This window comes from Leptosomus discolor, chromosome 4, assembly GCF_034619465.1.
Source record: "Leptosomus discolor isolate bLepDis1 chromosome 4, bLepDis1.hap2, whole genome shotgun sequence".
Classification (NCBI taxonomy): domain Eukaryota; kingdom Metazoa; phylum Chordata; class Aves; order Leptosomiformes; family Leptosomidae; genus Leptosomus; species Leptosomus discolor.
In genome coordinates, this window is record NC_141394.1 from 68884210 (window position 1) to 68896178 (window position 11969).

Sequence of the window (11969 nt, forward strand, 5' to 3'; positions counted from 1 at the left end):
GATAAGGAAAATAACAAAACCAGGAGTTCACAGAACTAGAAGTAGCAGCATTTTGTCAGGTTGCTAATTACAGCAAACACTGGTTTAAATTCTTACCAGATTTACCACTACTTCCCTTTGAGCATGTACGTGAATGAGTATTGCATGGGACACTCATAACTCTTACTGAAAGACTTTGTGGGACTTTTGTACAATGACCACACCTCCCTGGGATTTTCAGAAAAAGACATCAAAGTAGTCAGACGGCAAACAGCTCTCCAAAGAAGAACCGAGTGGTATTATATCTTCAATAAACCCAGCTGAGAGGTCATGAAAGACAAATGCACTCCAAGTCAAACACGGTATTTAAAATCTACATGAACATCTATTTTATAGGCAAAATGACGGGCTGGCAGTCCCCAAGAACAGTGGAATTAGGCAGTTAAACAATTACATACTGAACAATAATTGATCACTTTTATACAAAGTTTATTAAGATGTCCAGAAGAATAAATCTGAAAAACCATGTAGCAAATCGTAATTTTAATTCAAGAGTACAAGGCAACTTAAAACACCTAGAGCGCTTATATAGTTGACAAAAATACAGTGATAATTACCATCCCTGAGCAACACTGCATTTTAAATATCATAATAAACACAAGTTACTCCAATGTGCCTGCGTGTGCAGACGTAAAATTGTTAAAATTTGTTAAAAGATGAAGACCTGAAGATAAGCAACTTGCCCTTTAAAGATGTGAAGTACAGCTGGGTTTGGAAAACTTAAGCGTTACACTTAAAGAAATCAAGCTGCTAACTGGTCTACCAGCTGCTTAACAGTAGTGCTAAATGTATTTTATTTTGGTTTGACTGGTCCTTTACATTGCGTACCGATAGCAACTTTTTTCCTTAATGAAATAATGGCAGACCATGTTTATCCTTTCATCACTAAACATTTCATGTATTGTGTATTCAGCAATGGCATGAACCTGAAAGTCAGAATGACGAACACAGTCTCTTTTAAGAGTCCAAACTTCAAGCAACAGTCACAAGGAGCAGAGTTTCAATACTTCCACATTCTCCTATTACAGCTTCTACATCCCCCTATCTTCCAAAAGGTGCGGGTGTGAAAGTATTTAACACCAGAATCTATATAAGATGGTCTAGCAACTAGATGGTGCCCAGGTTTCCAGACACTTAAGTAGCTTAGCCAAGGTGAACAGCCAGGCAATGTTATTTTATTTTCCCAACTGTGTATGACTAATAGCATTTAAGTAAATATCAGCCTCTTTATTGCTGAGGAAGAAAAATGGCAACTCCATTAACAGGCACTGCTAAGAATGAAAAGTTAATTTACAGATGAAAAACATCCTGAATACTGAAAAATAGTGCATACATCACAGGAATTTACTTTGTGCTCTTAATTTCTTGTGTAGTGTTAATATTGTTCATTATATTGCTGGTTATGCCCAGCTTGATCATCCGTCTTTGGCTGTGGACACACTGTATCAGCACAAGTAGAACTCCATTTATTTTACTGATGGCACTGCCAAATTAACAATGACATAAACATCAACCAGCTTTTTAGGCCCTTGCCCTGATCCGTATCTTTTTTTCAAACACTAGCAGATCTCATGTCAAGAGATCAGGTAATAAAATATTTCCTACATGATAACACACAAAACGTTAGAAATTTAATAGATCAAGAAATGTCTCCTGTGTCATCTGTAAGTTTACAAATACAGATAACAATATTTTAGCTGTCAATTCAAATGGAAAGAATGGAGTATTAAAAAACCACACTACATGAATTAAGCATCAATTACTTTAAAAAAAAAACAACCAACAACCTGCTTTGAGCAGGATGTTGGACTAGGTGACCTCTGGAGTCCACAGATAGGATTTAGGACTACCTAACCGACTTATTACCTATTTGCTTAATATTGAAATACGAATAAAAGCTTTACAAGGCAGCGATTAAATGCTTTATGTTACTAAGAGAGGTAAAAGCTACCTATCTTTCAATTATTGAGTAATCAGTTGCTTTTTTCCAGTCACTAGCTGACCTATGGTTCTGTCCATTTGATTTATAAATCAAGTAGTCTACGAGTTACGGTACCAGTTAGAGCACACAAGCAGTACTGGAAGTAATAAAAAGTACTGGAATGTAACAAGAGTGACATCCACTTTGCAGGATAACATTTACTTGAGTCCTTGATGTGAAGCTGAAAGAAAAAAGAAAACAAATCCAACTTTAACAAAAACGCTGTAAGGTTATAGACACTGCACAAGCTGTATCTTGTAGTAATTCGATATTGATTAGTTAATGATTTTGCATCACCGAGTAATATTCTGGCCCTAATTATTAGGCCAATAATTATTTCACCTAATACAGAATTAATAAATTCTATGTAACAGAATTTACTTGGCTGTTCATAAAGAATACTGGAATGTTTTCATAAGGTTCAGCCGCTCAGGATGTCTGTAATTCACTTGTACTTCCTACTTTCCAAGTACAAATTAACACAGAATGGCTGTTTTAGTCTGTTGATACGACCAGTTCTAAAATGCGTCCTTTCTCCAGATCCTTCCAGCGCTCAGACAGAACATAGCTAATGACAGGACAAACGTGATTTGAAGAAGTTTGCTTTAACCAGGGTGACTGAAGCTCCCATAATAAAGAGGTTCTGAAGTAAGTATGGTAGATTTCAGAAGTCTATAGGTGTTGTTTGAGTACGACCTAAGTTAATTACCTCCTTAAAAAAAATCAGATTTCTTGAAATCTAGAAACTAGGGGGAAAAATGCAACACTACTGTCAGATTGTTTGTGCGAACAAAAGCGGTGTTTCACTGTCCCAGCCACTAAATGTTTTCTGCCCGCAACTCCAGCGCTACAGGAGGCTACACTCAAAATCCAGCACGGTCCTGTTCTTCTTGCTGCACTCATAAAAATGCTGGGGGACCTCACTGGAAAGGATTTGTGATGGCAAGGAAAACCAAACAGGCTTCCCCACATCCCACTGAGAAGTACAGCAAACACGACCTGCTGAAGGAGTCACTTCACTGGATGATGTAGCTGCCTGTGATACAGGGGACACCCCTGACCCTAGTTGCTGAGCGGCCTTTGATGCCTTCCTTGAGCTTTTTCAGTTCCACAGGATTCATGTGAATAGCATATCCTGACAAAAGATGCAAGAATGCCTTTTCAACGTGGCAGTTACTGAGAATGAATTTTTCAAGTCAACAAGATATCCGGTTTTGCTTTTGAAAGGCTGTTTTTTAGGAAGAACAAATTACTTATCTGACAGTTTTCCAGATTGCAGGTTGATCTGGACTGTTCATCACAGAAAAGGAAAACAGCATACTTAAAGACAAAGATAAGATAAGGAATTTGAATTTTTAAAAAATTACAAAAAAGAGGAGACAGTTGCCTATGGATGTTAATAGCTTCTCCCCTTTGCTAACAGGCCAAGCAACTTCACTAAGAAGTTTTCTCAGTCAGAGTAAAAGCTGCAGGTAGTTGGCCTGTACTCCCCAAAACCATCTGTTCTCACTAACCACTGCTTTTCACTGTCTAGAAGAGAACCTTAGAGAAGAGAAACATGACATTCCTCCCCTTAGGATACTCGCATGTTCTCTGGTAACTCTATGTGTCACAAAATGTCAATATTCTAACAGTATACACAAAACATAGAGAAGGAATCCTTAAATGGTCTTACCATCCTTAAATGTCTAACAAAGCAGTTCATGCAACAAATATTTTTATGTGCGTAAGCAACTAAATTATTTACCTGAAGGATTTATCCCAGGAGTGACACAAGCATCACAATACCCATAAACTGTATGAAGAGCAACAAGGGTGTCATAAACGACCAGACAGGCCACAAGGCAATGTTGAAACTGGGAATAAAACAGGAAGTTTTTGGTAAGTTCAATTGTCATATTACGGAAATACCAGCCACACAAAGAAAACATGGCACAAGAGGAAATAAGTTTTAAATTGCTCGACCTGGAAAAATACTTGTTTCTTTATGAAAACAAAGTGAAAAGATCCCAGCACCTACTTATTAAATTGGTAGTTGTAGTTTACTGTTTATTTACTGACAATTCATCCTAGAACTTCAGTAGCTGCTGCAGATTTTACACTAAGCAAGACCAGTCAGTCCCATCAAGGGCAAAGATACTTTTACTTTCAGAATCTCTGCATATGAAGCACCTGAAAATTAATGACTCTTGGTTTTTCCATGGGCATAGATGGCAGCTGAGAAAAGTCTTACTTTGTACTTCCAGCCAAGCAGACTTGACTTAACTGAAGAGAAAGGGAGAAACCCAACTTATTTTACAACAGAGTTAAAGATTATAGATTTGACTAATTCTAAACTATAGGGAACTTTTCTCTTCTTCAGTCTTCCTTTTTTTTTCCCCATTATTGCAACAAATACTGACGTTATTCAGATACACCTGAATCTAAAAAGAGAGAACCAGCTTTCACGCAGACAGCAAATAAAGATACAGGCACACGCATATATAATTTTTTCATTCACATGCACATTTGCTCAATTATGACTCCTATAACCTCATGAATAAAGTAGCTCTTACTAAAAGTACCATTTCTGACAAGATATAAACCCTTAAAGCTCCTATAATAGTCAGAAGTATAAATTTCAGTCTATGTTTGCTATTTATAGATTGTGTGATAACGAAGAACTCTGTCCTAGAAACTGATCAGGCATCCTTTTCTCTCAGCTAGAGAATACACCTGTGTCTTAATTTGTAAACCTCACAACTAGTTGTCAGAGGTGAGCAATTTACACTAACAAAGCTAAGGACTTCAGCTTTCCCACAAATTTTCAGTACATCTACAAGTACATTTAACACAGAGTTTTTAATAGTTACAACTCTTGCTTTGTGGGTGAATGCTGAAAGTGGAAGAAATTATGCTACATAGAACAGGTATTGTCACCAATACACTTAGCAGAATTAAGGAAATTATACTTTTTATAAAATGAGCCTATTAACACAGGTTTAGCAGAAGTTTGTACAGAGCGTTTGAACTTACCAAACTGCTGCTGCAATAAATGTAGCTGTTGTGATAGGTATCAGTGCTGGATACCGTGCATCGTAGTCCTCAATTCCACAATACCACTCAAGATACAGGATGCAATAAAAGGCAACAGATAAACACGCAGCCAATAAACAACTGCCAGAGGCAAACCACCAGCTGGGGGGGGAAAGCATGTTAAGCACAGTCACACTGCAGTTTGCACATCAATCTTCATACACTTCTCGCCCTTCTAAAGCTGTCTAGTATACTTAGCTAAAGGAGTTTAATTTTGCAATGCAATATTCCTGTCCATTTATTTTTCCCTCAAATATTTTGGAAATGCAATGCAGACCTTGTCAGTGACCTACTACACTACCACACCAAAAATACTTTGTCAGTAATGAGGTAAAACAGGCTCCACTGCAAACTTGCAGAAAGCTTTAACAAGGTTTCAAGTTTATGGACTCTGAAATTTAACAGACAAGAAGCATGAAGAGTTTTCTTTATAGCAGTTGAAGAACCATAGAGAAATCCAGGATTTCAAACTCAGAATCAAGAAAACGCAGGGTATGTGATTATTTAGGAAGATGCCCTTTTTAGCCTCTTTGAGGAAGTATTTTAAGAGTAAGATGGGTAAGACAACTTGGGAGGAAGGTGCGCTTTAATGAAATCTTATACTTATCTGAGTATGTATTTAGCAAATAACATTTTTTAAAAGTGAATGCTTATTACCATAGTTTGATTACTAAATTACAAATGGTAATCAACTACTTGGGTAACGTTTGCTCTGGTATGGTACAGCAAATATCACACGCTATTTTGGTACCTCAGTAGCACCAATTAAGAAATCTGCATTAAGAGAGCAGTTCCCCTGGTGCACCTGCAATGCAGGCGGACACTGTAGCAGATGAGGCTACCCAAAACCTTGATCTCATCCTGGAGTCACTAGTTTATATTCATAGCCAACTGGATGTAGGGTGTATCCTGGAAGAGCAGCTCCAGAGCACCTCACAGCACAGAGCGAGGCCCTGTTCAGCTTCCATGTACTAACACAATAATGACAACGACAGAGTTTTAAACGTACTTCCAGGTGAAGCTACCTAAAAATATTTAACATCTATCAGTCCCACTGAAAATAACTTAATATAAAAGAAATAGAATAGAAATAGAAACTATTTCACTGATCTTTCACTGGTGTACTCAAAGAAGTCTAAAGAACTTCTAGAGAAATAAACTTCATTTTGATGTTTAAAGATTAATTTCAGCTTTTTTTGATTAAAATAAAATCAAAACTGCAATACTTTCAACAAAACAGGCAGCAATTTCTTGTACTTAAGTGTAAACTTGAAGGTACAGTATTAAAACATCCTGCTAAAATTAGAATAATTTTGCATGTACACAGATGGCTCAGTAGAGTCTAAAGAAAAAAAAAATAATTATAGCAAAATTTCAAGCATTGTATTTACTTAAAAATTAGTTTAATAATAACAACTTAGGTGGTCATCTGGTCCAACTCCCCTCCCCCTCCTCGAGCAGGGTCACCTAGGGCTTGTTGCCCAGGACCATGTCCAGATGGCTTTTGAGTATCTCCAAGGATGGAGACTCCACAACCTGCCTGGGCAACCTGTGCCAGTGCTTGGTCACCCTCACAGGTAAAAAATCATTTCCTGACATTCAGAGGGAACCTCCTGTGTTTCAGTTTGTGCCCATTGACTCTGGTCTGAAATAAGCCGGGCTCTGTCCTCCGTGCACCCTCCCTCCCTTCAGGTATTGATGTACATAGATGAGACCCCCTGAGCCTTCTCTTTTCCAGGCTGAACAGTCCCTGCTCTCTCTATTCCTATTGTAGATCTTGTTTATCCAAGATTTAAAACTGAATGTGATTGTAAGATGAAAACCTGACTTTCTTTGTAAGAAAAGGTACCTTACCTATCTGCTTGAATAGTTTCTTTAACAGTTTTAAAAAAATCAAAGTAGTATGTCACAGCAATCGATGCCAAAATCCAGAATGCAGAATGAATATTCAGTCTGGTAAGAGGCTTCCTCTTCTTCTCTACAGCTGTAGACTCTTCTGTAAATAAGAACATAATTATAGCACTAAAGCCAGTCATTAAATGGAGTATGATTATAGTTACGTAAAACATGATGCTTTATCCTTTTAATTCATTTATATTTGGAGATTATTATACTCTGTATAATACACTTCGTATTACAGAGGAAGTATTCTAAAAAGTTCTGCACATTTCCTGAAATAAAACAAAGCAAGGTACCCTTTGATAAAACGATAAAAGCAGTAACAATCAGCACACACTGTGTGTACCTTTTTCAGAAATTAGCAGTTGTCTAGATTATGAAAGGGTGATTTAACCAATTAAAAACCTTTTGGTGATAATAAAGCATTTTTATTAATCTAACATATAGAAAATCAGGTTGGTATTCTGAATTACTAATTTATTTGTATCCTTTTTTATTAATTTTAATATTTGCAAACCGATTTCAGACATAAATAATTTTCTTGTACCTAACTGCAGTTACTTCTCAAGATTTTCAATTTCAGTTTCTGGAGCTACCTTGATTCACGCCACATCCCTTCAGCAGACAGACTAAAACTATCATTATGCAGAAAAGTATCTTTTTTCCCCTCATCACCATATACCGTTTTAGAGAAAGCAAAGCAGAGCAAGCAGATTTGAAAGCCTGTTTTTATGCAGGACAGGAACCAACTAACACGCTCATACACCCTGTCAAAGAAAGGTGTCAGAGGCGCCTTTGAGGTTTCATACTGTGAACTTTTGTCACTGGAAGTTACTGGTGGCCTGCGTGCCTCCAGCAGCGTAACGTACCCTGGCTGCTCCACATCCCCACCAGCTGAGAGGACGAGCCGCTCTGCTGGAGTTTACAGGCACCTTTTTAATTATTATTTCCCAGATTCTTCCTCATGTACTACGGCTTGGGTCTGGGGCATCTAAGCACTTCATCCCCACCAAGAAATCCGCGGCTGCACGTCTTTGAGACAGCTCACGTCCCCTTCTCGCACCCAACTCGCTGGCACGGCCGGACACCCGAGGGAAGGTGCTGCTGGCTGCCCGCAGCCACCATCCCACCGGGAGGGCACCGCGCCCGTTCACCGGGGAGCCCCTCGCTCCCGCCGCCAGCAAGGCCCGTCCCCTTCCCCCGCTCCCGCCGCGGGGGGCAGCGCTGCGGCGGGCGCTGCTCGCCGCCTCTCCCCGCCCGGGCATTCCCTTCACACGCCGCCCAGCAGAGCCCGGCTCCGCTCCTCTGCCGGGGGCAGCTCCGCGCCCCCCGCACCACCCACCGGCCGTCCCGCCGGCCCCGCACGGCGGCTGCGGCAGCAGCGGGTCGCGGGGCTCTGCCCCTCGCCGCAAAGGGCGCCTGAGCCTCGGGAGCGGGGCCCCGCCGCCACCGCCGCCGCCGGCCTCCATCTTGGGCCGCTCCGGCAGTGACGCCGGGCGGGGCGGGAAGCGCGGCGGCCGTGACGGCCGCGGGGCGGAGAGGCGGCGGCCCGGTGCGCGGGGGCCGAGGGAGGCGGCAGGGCGGCCGCGGCGGGCTCGTTCGGGGCCGAGCGCCGGTGCTGCTGGTCACATCACCTCGCCGAGCCCGTGGTGGGTGGGACGGCAAATCCGACCGGCTGGTGCCCGGGCGCCGGGGCGGGAGCGGGGCGGAGGGCGCCGGGCACTGGGCGCCGGCGGAGCTCGGCTACATCGGGGGGGGCCTTCGCGGCCCAGCTGTAGGTTGTACATCAACAGTGTCATGAGCCGCACAAATCCCCGCTGGAAATAGCGAACGGCGTGGTGCGAATCCAGGTGCAGAAGTGAGGTGTGTTTTGTCAAAATAATTAAGAAAAAAGGGGAGCGTATAAATACTTTGCTTGTCGTCTTTTGCAAACTAGACACTCTTGGGGACGGATGTTAGGATGTTGGGAGAATCTCGATTTTCGTGACACAGAGCAGTGTTTTAGATGGAACAGGACTTGAATACGAAGCTCTAAGAGGTTTCAAGAACCATAGGAACCCTGTAACGCTGGATACTGCAACTCGTAACTGAAAATACTAGTTACAAGACAAACTAGATAAAAGTTAAATAACCAAGAAAATGGTAAAATAGTTTGTTTCAGCTCTGTAGCTTAATTTTCTGCATAACTAATAAGTCATATCAGCATGTTTCTGCAAACAGAACCTTGAGTAGATTAATGCTGCTTTCTGCGTTATGCTCATGGACAAACTCAGAACTACTAAATTATAATGACAGATTGATCATAGGTCTGGTTGTTACAAGAATACTGTGAATATATGTACTGTGTCTTTTGAGGTGTGTTCATTGAGTAAGTAACATTACTTTTAAAATTGAAATTTGTTTCTAATAGTAATGATTTATTAGGCTAATTAGATGATGTGTGTGGTGCTTACAAATCCTGTGCTTTCTTAGACAAAATCACGTGTGGCATAATGTCTCCACTAAGGCAAAAATGCCACTGACTGCAGAATGGAATTACCCTCCAATACGGCACCTGTTAGGGTTAACTTTTCTTTACTGTGTAATTAAATGTAGAAATAGTCAATAAAAGCTCAGATTTTATAAGGTAGATTGAAGAAAAAAATTAATATTAGTATGTGGGTTTTACTTACCAAAATCAAATTTGTGCTCCTTCTAGCTGTGTATAGATTAAAGTTCAAAAACATGTTTAATAACCTGGTTATACGTTTGCTTTTAGAAAGCAAGCTTTTTTGTGTGAAAACAGCGAGTATGAGAAATACGTCAAATTTTCACTTACATGTGCATTCTTTGCATATTGTGCAGCATTTTTCAACATGAAAGCCTTGCAGACACTTCCTCTAGTTTTGTGTTGAAAAAAAAACAGGAAAAACTAAAAGAATGGAATGTAGGCTATGGATAAATAATTATGTATTTTATCAGTAAACCTTAAAAAATGTCGGGCCATCCTAAGGGTAGAAGCTACCTGGTAGAAACTAATTAGGGTACAAGCTAGAGTTGCTCTGACCTGCGCTGTTTTTAAGCAGTTCTAAGCCTGTTGGGAAACTAGTGACCTTATCAAAAGCCCTTTGAAATAGATGGGAAAAAAACTGGCATAAGTATTAATAAAGTAATAGATCTTCTGCATGTTTAACCTAATTCATACAGTGTTACAGCAGGTTTAACTCAGTAGACTTACATCGGTTTTAACTGGTGTAATGATGAATTCCAAAAGTGCATAAGACTTAAGTTTTTTCCAAGGTATTATCACAACTGTTTCTTGCATTTAGTTTGAATTGAAGGTGCTGAAGTAATGGAGAATTTCACTTAATCTGTGCATTCTACAGTTAGAAGAAAAGTAGCACTGGCTCTTCATTTGTCAGGTAACCTGGTATGTAGATAGCTTGTGTTGTACAGTGTACCTGTAGATGTTCTCTTTTCAGCAGAGGGGCTGCTAACAGTAATTTATCAGGAAAAAATAACTATATTTTCCTAAATATCCTATTGTCTGTTTTATAGATGAGCAAGGGAAGCAAGAGTTCTGGTTATTCTTTATTGCTGTGCATTGAGTTTTGAGTAAATTCAGCCTAAAGATAAAAGAATGGAATGATTTTTTAGTATTTTTTTTCTCTGCAGAAAGCTGAACCTTCATTTACATCTCTGAGCCATGTCATAGTGAGTAGAAACTGTTTTCCAAGCCTTCGAACATGTCTCCTGTAAAGGCCAACCACTTCATAGCCCTTAGTGACTACAGTGATTAATTTTTATTTGGTTCGGTTGACTATTTTGAAGTTAACAGCTCGTGGGAGCCTCCGAGCTCTGCTTTCTTAGCGATGACATAGGGGTTTCTTTGGTTTATTTCCTTTGAGTGAAATGATTACCTTAGCCTTCACTTTCATGCTGGTGATTCAAATATGAAACAAAGGAAATCTTCATGTACTTTCTTTGCAAAAGCTATTCATAGGAAATATCTTTGATTTAAACACAGCGACTAAATAAATATGTATGCTTGAAAAGGTTAAGATCTGTTAGTGTTGTTAAACTGAAGACTCCTGTTTGCCTACAGAGTAGGTATTGTGTAAAGAGCTGAAATAAGAGCTGCCCTTCCCTGACTCACTGTTGACCTTGTCCGAGGCCGCTCATGTTCAGTGCTTGTAGAACTGCGATGTTTTCTGTGATCTTTTCACAGAGCTTCTCTGATTTAGAAATTATTAATCTGTTAGAGGGTAGATAGCAATCAGAAGCTGAACTGAGACTGTTACAAAATTAACATCATAATTAACAAAGCATCTAAACATCGGGCCTGTTATGGATAATTAATTCTTGCAAGTTAAAAGTTTAAGAATCCCTGCAGAAGTGTTAGGAAGTATTTTAAAATGTGGTACTTGATCTGATAAATTTAGTTAACAGTCTGTGAAATGAATTTGTGAATTTGAAGATTCTGTGAAGGGAATGTACAAAGGGTAGAGGTTGCAGCAATTTTTTTGTTAACTGTATTCCTGGTCTCGCACATAACGTGAGTTCTTCCCACAGTTTCAGATACTGACTTCAACACCTTCACATTCTTTTCTTTTAAATAGAAAATAATGCATTGTAAGTTATTTAATGTCTTTAAGTATTCAGGTTTTGCAATTACAAGTGAAAGATTAAGTTTGCAATCTAGTTGTCTATTTTGAAATTAATTTTCTTGTGGCTTGCTGAATATGTGCTATTTACTGATTAGTTGATTTTATGCTGATTTGCACGTAACTCTCAACGACACACACAAGTGGTAGCTTTTGATGTGCCTTGACTGCATACACGTAAATTTTAGAATTAGGCTTCCCAGTTAAATTCTTACTTTTCAAAAGTCAAATTAGTTTTCTAGTATTCTAGCAAATATTTGTGACTTTTTCCCCATTACAGAAGTCAACAGCCCAAATGTTATCTATTCACAAAAGATCTGATTGGAATTTTC

The 11969-nt window shown here is 39.6% G+C and overlaps 1 protein-coding gene across 1 annotated transcript; it reads right to left on the bottom strand.

Annotated features, from left to right (window-relative positions):
- Positions 1-2137: 2137 nt before the first annotated feature.
- Positions 2138-8463, bottom strand: TMEM128 (transmembrane protein 128). Its single transcript, XM_086464547.1, has 5 exons — positions 8337-8463; positions 6950-7091; positions 5036-5197; positions 3768-3876; positions 2138-2201 (listed from the first exon to the last, which is right to left on the bottom strand). The coding sequence occupies exons 1-4, from the start codon at positions 8461-8463 to the stop codon at positions 3777-3779; spliced, it is 531 nt and encodes a 176-aa protein (XP_086320673.1). The 3' UTR covers positions 2138-2201; positions 3768-3776.
- Between the last annotated feature and the right edge of the window lie 3506 nt (positions 8464-11969).